Genomic DNA, 16126 nt, shown 5'->3' with positions numbered 1-16126 from the left:
TCCTATCTATATCCCTTTTCTTTCTACTGTCTAATTGCTTTGAATTCCAGTCTCCTGTGTCACAATCTGCCTTATTCTATCTCTACTTGAAGGATAACAGGCATCTCAATTTGAAAATATACATTAATAGTAACAAATCGGACACACACACACACATATTCATCTACCTAGGTCAAGACTTAAAACATCTGTAGCACCCTCGTGTATTATTTCCTGATTGGTACCGCTTTCCAAACATCTCTACTCTATGACTTCTATCATCCAGAATAGTCTGGTCTGTTCTTAAACATCATCTATGTGAAATTACACAGTATATACATGTTTGTGCCTGTGTTCTCTCATGAAACATTATGTGAGTGGGCTGAAAGATCAAATGTAATATGTCCAAAACAATATCTTTTAATCATTCTCCCAACTTGCTCTGCCCTATAGTGCTCTCATCTCAATAAATGATAGCACTATCCACCTAGTTGCTCAAGTCAAGAATTTAATATTCATTTTGGACTTCTACTTTTCTCTTATGTAATACACAGCTAAATTTGGAAATCCTGGTACATCTACTTTTAAAATATATTCCAAATCAGATCATTGCCACCACCTTGGTATACATATGATACCATTATCTGACCATGGCAATGGTTTAACATGGACTCCTTGTTTCCATTCTTGCCCCCTTAGTCTGTTCTCCACCAGGTAGCCAAAGTAGTAATTCTTAACTACATCTCAGTCTTTAGAACATAGAATAACAACACCATTTAGAATTCTAAGACCATAGAAATATTAGACATAGACACACAAAACCCAGAGGCTCTTGGAAACTTAAGAGTTCCTTCAGCCTGGAGTTTTCTCCCCTGCAGTGATAGTTTCAGGAGAGAGACAAGTGAAACACAGGTGTTTCCCATGTATTTATATTATTTTCCATCTCCCTAAAACACATATGAATATCCTAGAATGGTGTGGTCCAATGTGGTAGCCAATGTCATGGAACTATATGAATTCAAGTTAAATAAAAAGAAATAAAATATAAAATAAAAATGTTTAAAAATTAAAGAAAATATATATATATATATATATATTATACATATCTGATGTCATACCTTTGCTCCAACATGCTCTAAGATATAAATTTTTGAGCACATTTACAATGAAATCCTGTTGCAGTTGCTTTTCTTATCGCTGAGACAAAATACCTGACACCGAAAGTTAAAGGACAGGTTTTTTGGCTCACAGTTTGTAGGTTTCAGCCCATAGTTGGCTGACTCCAACGCAGGGTTGCATGGCAGAGGGGCACTGCAGAGGAGAAACAGTTCATGGCAGACAGAAGGCAGCAAAGCAGCGAAGTAGCAAGCAGCAAGTGTCAAGTGGCAACATTAGCCCTCTTTCTGTCCCTTATATTCTATCCACCTAGGGTGGGGCACCCATTATCCTAGCATCCCACCATGAATCAATTCCACATCACATCCCTAATCCCAGCATCACACATTCTAGATACAGTTGCCTCCAAAAAGTCCCACCCATGACCATAGGAGGCTTTGGGGGGACATCTAGATACAAGCCATGACAAACCCCTAGTCTTTACTATTTTTGGCATATAAGATTCCATGTTATACTACCTGACTAGCTCTCTGAACACAATTTCAGCCATTCATCTTATTCACTCTCTCTCCAGACACACTATCTTTTCTTTTCCTTAAACATGGCAAGCACATTCCCATCTTACAGCCTTTTAACTTGTTCCCTTTGCCTGGCACATTCTGTTTCCAGATTTCCATGTGGTCTGCTCTCTCACTTTATTCAGGCTCTCTATATAAATGCCACTTCTTTAGGGAGGCATATGTATTCTGATTGCCCTATTGAAAGTGGCATACTTAGTTACGCACTTTACCCTTACACATTTTTCCTCCATTACTCTTATCTGATGTTATATATTTATTCATCTGTTTATTATCTTTCTTCTTCCACTGTAAGGTAAATTCTGTTAGGGCAAGGAATTTGTCATGTTTCTCAGCAACTAAAATAGTTTGTGCATAGTAGGTACTTAAATCTTTGCTGAGTGAACTGAATTAATGAATAGTGAGATGAGGTCCCCCTGAAACATCCAAGAGAAGATATTTTGAAGTAAGCTCCATAAAAGAGTCAGAGAAAAGTCTAGGTTTAAAATTTAGAAACCCTACCTCTTTACAGGATATCTATACCTACATCTCAGGTGGTAGCTTAAAAAAAGATCAGAATCTAGGAATTAGCTTTGAAGAATTCCCATATTTAATGGCTAATAGCAGTAGATAAGAGGCAAAGAGGCCGGAACAGCAGTCTCCTGAGAATTGTTATCTGTTTGTCTCTGCTATCAAACTAGAGGATCCTTGGGGACAGAAATGTACTTGGGACACAAATGAACAGTTGGATCTGCTGAATTAAGGAGTTGTAAAAAATATTTCTAGAGCAAAATGCAATATAATTTTAAATTTCAAGTTAATCAACACATAAAACATAAAAAAGCAAACATAATTCCAGAATTACCACTCTCCCCTACCACCACGTTTTAAAAATAACATTTTCCACTGCCAAAGCAAACTTCTGATAACATTGTTAAGTCCTAAGTAAAAAAGCATGGTTGTTCTGGTAACTTTGTCACTTTCTCTCTCATTATCTCGCTTTTCTTATTTATATATTTCACTACTTTTTGATCTATAAAACAAAGCCTCTTAATGCTAACTCTCCAGGAAAGAAGGCACTTCCTTCCAAAGGTCTATGCTTTTACAAGTCTAGTTTTTACCACTAGAATAATTTTTCTAAGAATAGAAATGATCATGATGATTTTTATTCTCACATTTCCTAAAATAATGCCTTGCACTTAGTAAACGTTCATTAAAACTTCCTGGGCTGGGGATTTAGCTCAGTGTTTCTGCCGCCTACCTCGCAAGCTGAGTTGGATCCCCAGTACCAAAAAAACAAAACTTCTTAAAATGATGGTTATGCAAATAAATATATATTCTTAGTTCTCACAAACATTTACAACCATCATGAGTAAAACCAGCAATTCTTCAAGTGTACTCCCAAATAAATGCTGTAAAACTTGTGTAGGAAAGAAAGAAAATAGCAACCTGAGATACAGCAGAGGATAATGAGGATGTAAACGTCTTGCTAAGTATATTCTAATAATAAACTAAATAACAACTCTGTAATGCATAATAATAACTCCTATGATGCAAAATACTTTGCTGACTGCATTATTTTTCAATCACACAACAACCACAGTATATGTGTTTAGTTATTGTCCTTCCATACTATTGAAACCTTCAAGGCCAAGGAAGTATGTCACTTCCCACTGGTTTACATAACAATGCCAGTACAGAGCACATATTTTACAAGTGTTTATTAAATGAATACATGACAGGTATTTTAGGAATAGTTAAACTTCTAACTACAGAAATCTTTATTTCTTAAATAAAACTAAGGTAAAAAGCTCTCAGTTTCCTGGAGTACTTATTTGTTCATACATGTTACATTGTAGCAAAAATAAAGAAACATATAATCATGAAAATAATTATTTTCATTGTTACTGGATTCTGAGTTTGAAATACACTTTGGTTGTGGAGAAATAATTCATCCTGCTAATGTCATCACTCTATAAAACAAACAAATTAGTGGTATTTTTAATTTTTTCAGTAACTTTCAAGTATCCTCAAATAATACTTAAAATAAAGATAGTCATATGCAATTAATTACTCTGCAGAAAATGCAACTGATTAGAAAAAATATTCTAAATCCACAGGAACAGATAGTTTAATAATAAAAGGCAAAATATTTATACATTGGTTAGAGTCATGGTGTTCATAAAGAATGATAGATTAGATTAGAGACATTTCTAGGAAAATGGGTGCATCTTGAAAACATAATGTTAAGTGAAATAAACCAGACACACAAGGGCCAGGGATTTAGCTCAGTGGTTCTGGCGCCTGCCTCACAAGCACAAGGTCGTGAGTTCAATCCCCAGCACCAAAAAAAACCCCAAAAAACAGACACAGGAACTTAAATAAAATATGGTTTCTCTCATGAGAAACCCCAAGTACAAATAAAGTAAAAAGCAAAACGGAGAACTGACAATAGCAAACAGACAGATCTTTCACAGATAGGAAGGGACTAAGAGTCCCAAAGTGAGGCAAGGGGGGTGGGGAATGGGACAGAAAGGATTTTTGTTATGTACATGCACCAATTACCCACAATGAATGTAAATAAAGATAAACTAAAAATATATAAATGGTGGAGGGGACCTAGAGAATGGGGAGAGGAAGAGTAATAGAAAGAATCAAGATACACTAAGTACATGTACCTACTCCCTAAGATGAATGTAAACATCTTGTACTACAAACATGTATTAAAAAACAGAGAGAGACAGACAGAGAGACAGAGAGACAGAGAGAAAGACAGAAATATTATACATGAGGGCCCATGATTTAGCTCAGTGGCACTGCGGCTGTCTGGCAAGTGCAAGGTCCTGGAGTTCTATCCCCAGTATCAAAAAAAAAAGAAATACTATACATGAAATAGGACCACCTTAAATGTTTTAGTGGCCCAATTTCAGAACCCATGGATCACAGAATATTAATAATATGCTACTTCTGGACACACTGAAATATTTCAGGCCACCAAATTAATGGCAGGGTTAAATATTGCAAGAACTTATATTTAACCTGTTTTGGTTTTGAATAAAGCTTAAAAAGAAGAGAAACGGTGTGTGTGGGAGTCTGACAGCCCTGGGTTTAAACTCTGTTTTGTTACTTGCATTTGAGTGGTTTGGGGATAGCTATTTAACCTGTCTTGAGTCTAGTTTACCTCATTTATGTAAAGGGGATAGCAATCCTGTTTCCCAGGATTTCTGTAGTAAGGGTTTCAAATATGAGAGATATTTTTTGAAATGAATACATTATCTCTATAAATGAGACAGTCCTGCATTCTATCTAAATGTGTAGGAAAGGATTAGCTGTTACAAGAGTAATATGAAAAGATCAAAGCTCAGCCTTTGACTACTGAAACAAGAATGCTAAGCAAGACAATGGATTTCCTAGCAAGACAACCAGGTGAAAACCAAATGTGAAAAGAGAATTTTCTGAATTCTTATCATTGGTTAATTGATTCCTTCATATTCCCTTTAAACACAGGCTGTGCAAATAGTATTTTCTTACCTTCAAATGAACTTTCAGGGGGATTTCTTTTTAACAATGCTTTTCTGGTATTCTCTTATAATAAATTATTATTTTCAGGCAATAAAAAGCCTCACGAAAGATTTTCAGAAGGACTGTATAGCATATTATGAAATTTTTAAAATAACTGAATCCTCAAAGAATTTAAAGGAACTTATAAAAAATTTATACAAGTTGAAAAAAAAGTTAGAGAAGACACCATCAAGACGATAGAAAGACAACCACAGAATGGGAGAAAGTATTTACAGATCACATTACTGATGAGGGCCTGAGCCAGTTAATCTTGTCAGCTTGGCTGGATTAGAAGTCGCCTGGAGGGTTGACTAGATCATCAGGGAGCTGTATTTATCAGTAGATTAATTTACTGGTATTCATAGCTGAATAAGGTAGGGTTCAGTTGGAGGTGAGTCACAGGGGGCATGCATCTGGAGGACCATATATCTCTTCTGGCACTTCCGTTGTGCTGCTTCCTAACCACCATGAGATGAGTAACTTTGCTCCCCTACACCATTCTCCCATGATGCTCCTCCCTTGGATTCAGCTGACCACGGACTGACATAACTGAAACAGTGTGCCAAATTAAACCTATCTTCCCCCAATCTGTAGGTGTCTCAGCAACTGGACAGATGACTGATACAAGGACTTATATCTAGAATATATAAAGAACTCTTAAAAGACAAATAACCAAATTTTAAAATGACCAAAGGATGTGAACAAACATTTCAACACAGAAGATATACAAATGGCTGATAAGGACATGAAAAGATGGTCAATGTCATTAACCATTAGGGAAATGCAAATCAAAACTGAGAGGTATCACTTCACATCCATGATGTGGACGGCTATAATCAAAAGAAACAGTGACAAATGTTAACTTGAATATGGAGAAACTGGAACCCTCATATGTTGGTGCTTTGGAAAATAGTTTGCTCAGCAGTATCTTAAAATATGAGATACAGAGTTATCATCAGCAATCCATGCCTGCATATAAGATATAATAGGAAAATATGATGCAAAAATTATAAAAAATTTTTACAGTAAAACACATATTGCCGTTAATCCCATTCAAAATATTCTCCCTCACTTTGAACACACTTATTCCATCGTTCTTGCCGCTTTATGAAGCAATTCTGGAAATCTTTTTTCATGAGTGTCTTTCGCTGTAGTACTATTATGGCTGCCTTGATGTCCTGAATTGATTCAAAACATACACCTTTGATGGCAATTTTGACTTTGAGAAAAAGCAAAAAGTTCCAGTGTCAGATCCGGTGGGTAAGGTGAACACTGAAAACAATGAAATGTTTTTACCAGCCTTCTTTTCCAGTGGATGGCAGTCAGCAGCAGCAATCACTGTATTTTTGATTATTCCTTATAAATACATGACAATGGACTTCCAGAACTGCTTCAGAAAGCTTCAGAAAGTGACAAAAGATGGAAAGATGATGAAGTAAAAGTGGGAAGGAAACCACAGCCTCTCCGGCACCTGGAATTGAGGCATCTGGAAAACAACAATTTAGTGAAGAGAAAGAAAAGTATAGCTCTGGAAATTAAGAAAGAGCAGGGCTGGGGATGTAGCTCAGCAGCACAGTGCCTGTCTGGCAAGCATGAGGTCCTGAATTCGATCCCTTGCACCAAAAAAAAAAAAAGAAAAGAAAAAGCAGACAGGAAAACTGTCAATCACAAAGAAACTGAAGACAACACAGAGAAAAGAATGAAACAGTCTGGAGCACTAACCCCACATGGGAGGGAGACCTATCTCCATAAACACAAGGTAAGCCCAGAGACAGGCAGGAGCACCAGTGATTATGGACTGACAAAGCTAACCTCAAGAAAAGCCCCAGATCTGGGGTTTTAGCTCAGTGGTTCCACAGCCTGCCTTGCAAGCACAAGGTCCCAAGTTTGATCCCTGGTACCAAAAAAAAAAAAAAGCCCAGTTATTGTTAGGTTGCAAATACAGTGTGGGGACTCCTTCCCAAGTCCATTACCACACCTGTCACGTTTGGGAATGATATGATCAGGAGCCATTTTGAAAAGGGATTTATTAAGACTGAGCTACTTTGGGGGGCCGGGGATTTAGCTCAGTGGTTCCGCCGCCTGCCCCGCAAGCACAAGGACCCAAGTTCGATCCCTGGTACCAAAAAAACAAAAAAAAACAAAAAGAAAACACTGAGCTACTTTGGGAATCAGAAGAGACAAAACCACACTTCTGGGTTTTGGGTTACTCTACTACAGTGACTGGATTGGAGATAGCTACAAGAGACAGTTGTAGAGACCTCCTAAGAAGTTTAAGCATTGATAGAATCAATTCATGGTCTATAACCTTGAGGAATATTCTTTCCCTACACTGGCAAGGTACTTCCTGGGGTTATTCTTTATGGCAGCCTGGTGTACAAACACATCTTCCTTGGTATCATTCCTGCTGATGAAGCCATATCCATTTTTATATTGAACCATTTTGTTATTCCCGAAACCTTCCTTGTGATGACTTCCTCATCCCCACTAGCAGGTGCTGTTGTTATGAGGCTGCCTGCACTGCCCTTTGCCAGGCCTGATGTAAGTAGGTGGCTGCTAGGTCTTGCCTTGCCTGTGGCAGATGCGGCTTCTCCCAGGGCGTGATGGTAACTAGGCAGGTGACTTGAGGCTCTCTGGAGTTCACTTTCCACTCTTATTACCAGTTTAACTACCAATATTAATACCTTGGTTCTGATCACCGTACTTAGGTTATGTCAGATAACATTAGGGAAAGCTGGGTGAAAGGTATAGGAGAAACTTCTGTAGTATTTTTGTAATTTTTCTGTAAGTTTGAAATTAGTTCAAAATTAAGTCATAAAAATGTAATCCATATGTACTTGGACTACTATTAGATAATATTTGTAGCCAAAGGCAATCCCAGTTGAAAAACTTAGCTCAGAAATCATGCAAGAGAAAAAATACTTTGTTTTTCCAACATAGGTGAGAGATTTTTTTCTCCCACGCCATGAGAAAAATGAATGTTAAAACTCACCCAAAATTGCAGAGAGGTTTGAAAACTCTGGTGCCTTCTCTACGGCCACTGCTTTACTGCTGTCCAGGAGAGTAGAATTCTTGCACTGCACGTGTTCTGTCAATTTGGGACACTCCCAATCTAAAAGAGCAGGGGCGAGAGAAATGGCAAAAACTTTAAAGAGCCTATAAACAGCAGGTTACCTTTTCCCCCTTTAATTAGGGCCCCAGCCCATACCAAACTATAGTAATTGAAAATTTTGGATGCAACAGAACAAAAAGACAAGATAAGATGGCACCAAGATAAGAATCTATAGCCTATTCCAGTTCTTTATCCTTGATTTCCTTCCTACATTTTCACTCCAATAAGATTACTGATCTACTGAGCATTGAGTGTAACTGCAATCCTAGCACTCTGGGAAGCTGAGTCAGGAGGACTGAAAGTTTAACCCTAGCCTGGGCAACTTAGCAAGATCCTGTCTCAAAAAAAAAAAAAAAAAAAGTTCTGGGGATACAGCTCAGCTCAGTGTAAAGGCCCTGAGTTAAATCCCCAGTACCCCGAAAGAAGAAAGAAGACGACAATGACTGATACCGATCTAAGGGACAGACAGCATATATGCAACTGTAGACGCTTATCTTTTATGCTGTGCTATACTTCTACATCCCATTAAGGATCACATCACTAAGTAACACACTTCCACTGGTGTTACTTGATAATGGTTTCAAGCTTTCCACTGACTCTCCATTTTTCTTACTTATACCTCCTTATCCCCACCTTTCCCACTACTCCCACTAGCTCCAATATGTTATATCACATATTTAGCTGGATCAATATTCAATGCAGATATTATGATAAGTATTATTAAAACATTATTTATACTTATGATAGACCATGACCACCTTCTGTTTTTCCTGGAGTCTTTTCTTCCTCTATTGGTTTAGTTTTCTATGTATTTTTCATCTATTTAATCTTAAACTCTACCAAATTGTGTAATTCATTCGTTTACCCCATTCCTTTGGTGTTCTGAAGTTTCATAATATTGTACCTTGTCTCATACTGTGCACTAGGTACACTGTGGTTGTTTTAACCCAGAACTACATGTTCTGTAGCTCCATGCTCTTGAATTATTTGTTATTTTTTTCTCTTTTTTAATTAACTTTCCCTGAACTCCTATTATCTGATGCTGGACTGCATATACTTTTCCTCTCAACATATTTTTCTCTTCCAAATTTCTTTTTTCATTAGTTTTCTTCTTTTAAAATTTGTATTCTTTTTTCTGGGAAATTTCAACTTTCCTAATCCTTTCACTCAGTTTTCCATTCTGCTATTGTATTTAATTATTGGAATATTCTCTGGTTTGTAGCATCCTATTCCTAATTAACACACTACATGTTTCCTTATTTCAGTGAAGGCTTTTAAAAAATATTTTCCTCTACTTTTGTCATTTCTATTCTTGTTTTTAAATGGATTTTACCATAGGTAGAGCACTTAACATCTACTTTTGAAGCACATTTTTAACAATACATTACTATTCACTATAGGTACAGCGTTCCATAGCAGATCTCCAGAACTTGGTCATCTCATGTAACTGAAACTCAATGCTTGCTGAATAGCAACATGCTGTGGTGTAGACCCAGAATGCCCTAAAAAGGCACATATGTTCAGAAGCGGGGCTTTTGGAAGGTGACTGGATTATGGGGACGCTAGAGCTGACTTATGTTAGGAGGTAGAGCCTGGTTGAAGGTGGGTCACTAAGGGCATGACCCAGAAGGATGTATTTCCCCGCCTCCATCTTTTCCTCTGCTTTCTGCTTCTGGGCTCCCGTGTGAGCAGCTTTCCCATGCTGGGTGCTCCCACCATGCTGTTTCTGACTTGAAGCTAGCTGTCTATGGACTCAAGAGTGTGAACCAAAATAAACTTCTGCTTCCTTAAGCTACTGGGTGTTGAGTGTTGTGTCTCAGCATGGGGAAAGTACAGTGTACCCTCAAGTTATGACTGGCCTGACATACGAACAACTTGGACTAATTAGGTTAATGGAAGACGCATCTGCCTCTTGTTATCTACAGAGTGTACCCAGGTAAACATCCAGATCTGAGCTGTACTGACTCACAACCAACTTCAGTTACAACCAGCCCTTGGAACCAATCAGGTTCATAAGTTAAGGGTCCTCTGTAACTAAGACACAACTTATTTTCCCCTCCCACCAGCTCCAGTCAACCACTATTCTATTATCTGCTTCTATGATTTTGACAATTTTAGATAATTCAAGTAAGTGGAATTATACAGTATTTGACCTTCTGTAACTATATTATTCCACCAAGCATAATGTCTTTAAGGTTTATCCATGTTGTCACAAACGGCAAGATTTCTTTTTTCAAAAAATTGAATAAAATTCCATTTATGTTTATATCCCAGTTCCTTTATTTATTCATCTGTTCATATACCTTCAGGTTGTTTCCTTATCTTGGCCATTGTGGATAATGCTGTAATGAATGTGAAAGTGGCATTTCTTTGAAATCCTGACTTTATTTTGAATAAATAATAAGGGGATTGCTCAATCATATAGTTATTTTATTTTTAATTTTTAGAAAACTTCATTTCTGGGCTGGAGATTTAGCTCAGGGGTGCTTCCACCTGCCTCGCAAGTGCAAGGTCCCAAGTTCGATCCCTGGTACCAAAAAAAAAAAAGAACAAGAACTTCATTTTTCATAGCTGCTGCACAATTTACATTCCTGCCAACAGTAAACAAGGGTTATAGTTTATCCACATGCTTGCTGATACTTGTCCTATTTTTATTTTGTTTTTTGATAGTAATCATTTTAACATGTGTGAGGGGTTATCTCACTGTAGTGTTTTTTTTTGTTAACAGGGATCGAATTCAAGATCTTGCGCTTGTGAGGCAGGCAGTGGCACCACTGAGCTAAATCTCAGGCCCTCTATTCTGTTCTATTGGCGTATGTCTGTGCCATACTGTTTTGAGGACAGAATGACAGTAACATAGTGTTTCAATTACTATAGCTTTGCAATTTTTTTTTCTTTTTTGTTTGTTGTTTTTTTGGTACCAGGGATCAAACTCAGGACCTTGCACTTGTAAGGCAGGCACAGTGCCACTGAGCAAATCCCCAGCCTCTTTGCAATACATTTTGAAATCAAGAAGTGCAGTGCTCCTGGCTTTGTCCTTTCTCACGACTGTTTTGGCTACCTGGGGTCTGATGATCACCATCCATTTTCCTATAAATGACAAAATTTCATTCTTCTCTATGGCTGAATAATCCTTCACTGCATTAAATATACATTTTCTTTATCCATTCACCTGTTGAAGGGAACTTAGGCTGGTTTCCTACCTTGGCTATTATGAATTGTGCTGCATGAATAGCAGGTATCTACAGTATGCTGACTTTAATTCCTTTTTCTTTTTAAAAATTAATTTTATTGGTACATCTTAGGTACACAATATGATGGCATTCATCATTGGAAATTTGTACCTTTACATACTATATCTCGGTTCTTATTTTCTGACTTTAATTCCTTATAGTATATACCAAGGAATAGTATAACTGAGTCAATAGTATAACTGGTAGCTCTATTTTCAGTTTGTTTTGTTTTTCATTTTTGGGGGATAACAGGGATCGAACTTAGGACCTTGCACTTGTGAGGCAGGTGCAGTGCCACTGAGCTAAATCCCCAGCCCTATTTTCAGTTTTTTGAGGAACCTCCATGCTGATTTCCATAGGGTCTATACTAATTTATATTCCCACCACCAGTGTGGAAGGGTTCCTTTTCCCCTGCATCCCTGCCACCATTTACTGTTTTTTGTATTCTTCCTGACAGCCATTCTGACAGGGATGAGATGGAACCACACTGTAGTTTTGATTTGGACTTTTTTTTTTTATGTACTCAGTGGCCATTTGTACTTCCTTTGAGAAGTGTCTGTTCAATTCATTTGCTGATTTATTCATTGGCTAGTTGATTTTTTGGTGTTACCTTGTTTAGTTCTCTGTATATTCTAGATATTAATCCTCTGATATAAGAGTAGCTGGCAAAGATTTTCTCCCATTTTGTAGGCTGTCCCTTTACTCTGTTGTTACCTTTCATGCAGAAACTTTTTATTTTTACTTTGCAGAAACTTTTTAAATTGCTGTAGTCTGATTTATTAAGATTCTTGCTATTATTTCTTACGTTATTGGAGTTCTATTTAGGAAGTCTTTGCCTGTGCCCGAGGTTTTTTTTTAAACAGTCACTTACTGCTATAAAATTCCCTTATATTGTTTTTGCTGAGTCCCATGATTTATTATGTTTTATTTATATCTTAAGATATTTTTAACTTACCTTTTCATTTCTTCGACTCACTGGTTTTTGTTTTTGTTTTTTGTTTTGTTTTGTTTCGTACCAGGGATCAAACTCAGGACCTTGTACTTGCAAGGCAGGCACTGTGCCACTGAGCGAAATCCTCAGCCTTGACTCACTGGTTTTTCAAGAGTGGGTTAACTTCCACATATTTGTGAATTTTCTAGTATTCCTTCTGCTATTGATTTCTAGTTTCATTCGGTACTGGTCTGAAAAGATACTTGAAATGATTTAAATCTTAAATTTTTAAAGACTTGTTTTGTAACCCAACATGTGATCCACCCTGGACAGTTCTATGTATGTGAGAATAATGTGTATTCTGTTGCTATTAGGTAGAATGCTCTGCATGTCTATTATATCCATTTGATCTAGTGTTGCTGAAGTTTGCCATTTCTTTTCTGATTGTATGTTCTATTCACTGTCGAAAGTGGGCACTGAAGGCTCACAACATTATTGTATTGGTGTCTACTTTTCCCTCCAGTTCTGTCCATTTTTATTTAATATATTTAGGTGCCTTGATGTCGGGTGCATATATACAATTGTTTTATCTTCTATCATTATTTTGACCCTTTATCATTATACCTTATAAGATACTTTCAGTATCTCTTGTGAATTTTTAAAGTCTACTTTGTAGCTCTTTTGTCACTCTTCTTCTGTTGCTGTATTTATTTGTATTTCACTGATTTGGGCAGTACTGATAAGTTTTGATACCTCTTTCTTTTCCATTTGTGTATATTCTGTACATATTTTCTTAGTGGTAACAATGAGACTTACATAAACCCTCATGTAGTTATTATAGTCTATTTTAAGCTCATAACAATTTCAAGTACACAAAAATTACTTTTACTGCCTCACTAGACTTTGTTACTGATTTCTCAATTTACATATTTTATACTGTATATTCATTACTATATTTTACAGTCAGTTTAAATATTTTAAACCTTTATATTAGAATTAAATGTGACTGCCGGGGATTTAGCTCAGTGGTTCTGGCACCTGCCTCGCAAGCACAAGGTCCCGAGTGTGATCCCTGGTACCAAAAAACAAAAAAACCTATTACACCACTACTGTAATATTAGTGCTCTGTATTTGCCTATAAATTAAACTTTACAAGTGAGTTTTATACTTTCACATGTTTGTATTTTTGTTTAGTGTCCTTGAGCTTCAACTTGAAGGACTTTAGCTTTTTTTTTTTTTGGGTACCGGGGATCACACTTGGGACCTTCAGGACCTTGCGCTTGTGAGGCAGGCAGCAGAACCACTGAGCTAAATCCCTGGCCCACTTTTCTTTTTTTTTTTTTTTTTTTTCTGGAGTGGAGTTGATTGCCATACCACAGCAGTTCTAGCTGCCACTTTAGCATTTTTTACAAGGTAGCTCTTGTGATGAATTCCCTCAGCCTTTTTCCAGGGAAGTCCTTATCTCTCCCTTCATTTTTGAAAGACAGTTTGCCCAAGTATAGTACTCTTAGTTGAAAATGTTCCTTTCAGCAAGTTGAATACTTTGTCTCATTCCCTTCTGGCCTGCAAGGCTTCTGGGGAGAAATCCAATGCTGCTTTCATAGAAGTTTCCTTGTACATGTCAAATCACTTTTCTTGCTGCTTTCAAAATTCACTCTTCATTTGGCTACAGTGTACTTCAGGGTGGCTTCTTTGAATTCTTATTTGCGATCCACTGGGATTCCTATACAGTATTTGGATATTCCTTTCATTTCCCAAACTTGGGATATTTTTAGCCATTATTTCTTTGAATAAGCTTTCCGGTCCCTTCTCTCTTCTCTTTCAGGATTCCAGTACTGCATGCATTGGTCTGCTTAATGGTGTCCCATGAGCCTCTTAAGCTATCTTTATTCTTTTTCTTTATTTCTTCATGTTATATCTCTGACTACATGATTTTAAAAGACCTTTGAGTTTGCTGATTTTTTATTCTTAATACAGTCTGTTGTTGAACCCGTTAAATTTATTATAGTATTTAGCTCCAACATTTCTATTTGATTCGTATTAAAATTTTCTCTGTGTTGAAATTTTCACTTTGTTCATGAATTGTTCTCTTCAACTTTGAGGATCTTTGTGATGATTATTTTGGTATAGTTGCCAAATCATTCCTCTATTTCCATTTCATTAGGGTTGGTTTCTAAGCATTTTATCTTGTTCTTTTGTTTAGAACATGTTTCTCTGTCTTCATATTTTTTGCATTTCAGTGTTAGTATCTGTACATTAGAAAAAAATAAGATGGGGCCAGGGATTTAGCTCAGTGGTTCCACCGCCTGCCTCGCAAGCACAAGGTCCCAAGTTCGATCCCCAGAAAAAAATAAGAAATTACCCTAGACTCAGGGGCTGGTTTTGTATAAGAGAAGACCTCACCAAACAGCTCAGACAAAGATTGTTCAGGAATCAAATTCTGTGCTAAGCACACATATATGTATATATATTTATATATATTATATATATTCAAAGAAATAATGGCTAATATATAATATATATAAATATAAAATTTTTGTGGTACTGGGAATGAAACCCAGGAGCACTCTACCACTAAGCTACATTCCCAGCTCCTTTCTTTCTTTCTTTCTTTCTTTCTTTATTTTGAGACAGGGTTTTGCTAAATTTCCCAGCAGAACTTGAACTTGGACTCCTCTGCCTTGGCCTTTCAAAGTACTGGGGTTACATGCACATACAACAATGACTTTGTTCTTAGCAGTCCTCGGTCAAGTAGAGTCTATTGGGTCATGTTAGTGCTCTGAGACAGCAACTAGTCCCATGGGAAACCTTTAGAAAAGGATATTGGACACAGTCCAACTCTTCCCCTCCCAGGGGTAATGCGGGATCTGCAGTTTTTGCCTATTCATTTTGCACTGAGCTGAGTAGAGGGGCTATGGCAAATACTTATATGCTAGACTAAGTTGGTTTTTTCCTCAGAAATACATAAAGACAGAAGTCAGTCCCTCGGGCATCCCTCAGAAAATTCAGAACACTGGGTATATGATCCAGTCCTTTCCTTCCCCACAACCCTTAGGGAGAATACATGGGACCTGGGAGTTTCCTAACAATTACACAATGCTGTGCCAGGGGCAGGTGTTATATAGTAATATGATATCTCAAACTTTCCTACTGGCTTCAAGGTGGCTAGTTTTATGCATTGCTAGGGTATAGGAGCCCTTCCATTAGTTTATGGATTTCTCACAAAGAATTAAATCATGAATTGCTGTTGAATCAGTGTATCCATGAGAAGATGGTCCAGGGCTACCTAAACTGACATCTTGCTGATATCATTCCCATATTATATTTTGTTTTGGCTTCTACTTTCAACATTAGAGGATTTTGTAACATTAAAGAATGATTTTTTGGTGATCCTTAGATCTCTGACCACATTTAAAAGGGAGACCTAAGAGCGTAAGTGTAATCCCTATGGCCTACAAAGGCCTTGTGACATAGTTAGCTTCACTGTACTGTTCTCCTGGGCAGTGTCACTGAGGGATTATGAAGGTCAATGTCTTTAGATATTTTATTTTGGACTGCTTCAGTTCCTCAGAAAATAATCTTCCATTCTTCTGTCTAATAGGTTTGTGTTTGGGTGCCAGTATTCTGGAAGGTGAGC

At 37.2% G+C, this 16126-nt stretch overlaps 1 protein-coding gene across 2 annotated transcripts in view; it reads right to left on the bottom strand.

The window, feature by feature from the left end:
- Positions 1–16126, bottom strand: part of Meikin (meiotic kinetochore factor) — a 73395-nt gene that overhangs the window by 46314 nt on the left and 10955 nt on the right. For both annotated transcript variants that reach the window (XM_021241749.2, XM_021241751.2), the window contains exon 6: positions 8206–8325. In XM_021241749.2, the coding sequence (XP_021097408.2) occupies positions 8206–8325 (120 nt within the window). The remainder of the gene's footprint in view (positions 1–8205; positions 8326–16126) is intronic.

Source organism: Heterocephalus glaber, unplaced genomic scaffold (genome assembly GCF_053883595.1).
Source record: "Heterocephalus glaber isolate CG9 unplaced genomic scaffold, H.glaber_assembly_v1.0 deba00001606, whole genome shotgun sequence".
Lineage (NCBI taxonomy): Eukaryota > Metazoa > Chordata > Mammalia > Rodentia > Bathyergidae > Heterocephalus > Heterocephalus glaber.
Note: the sequence above shows the minus strand (reverse complement) of the source record. Positions and strands in the feature narration are given on the sequence as shown.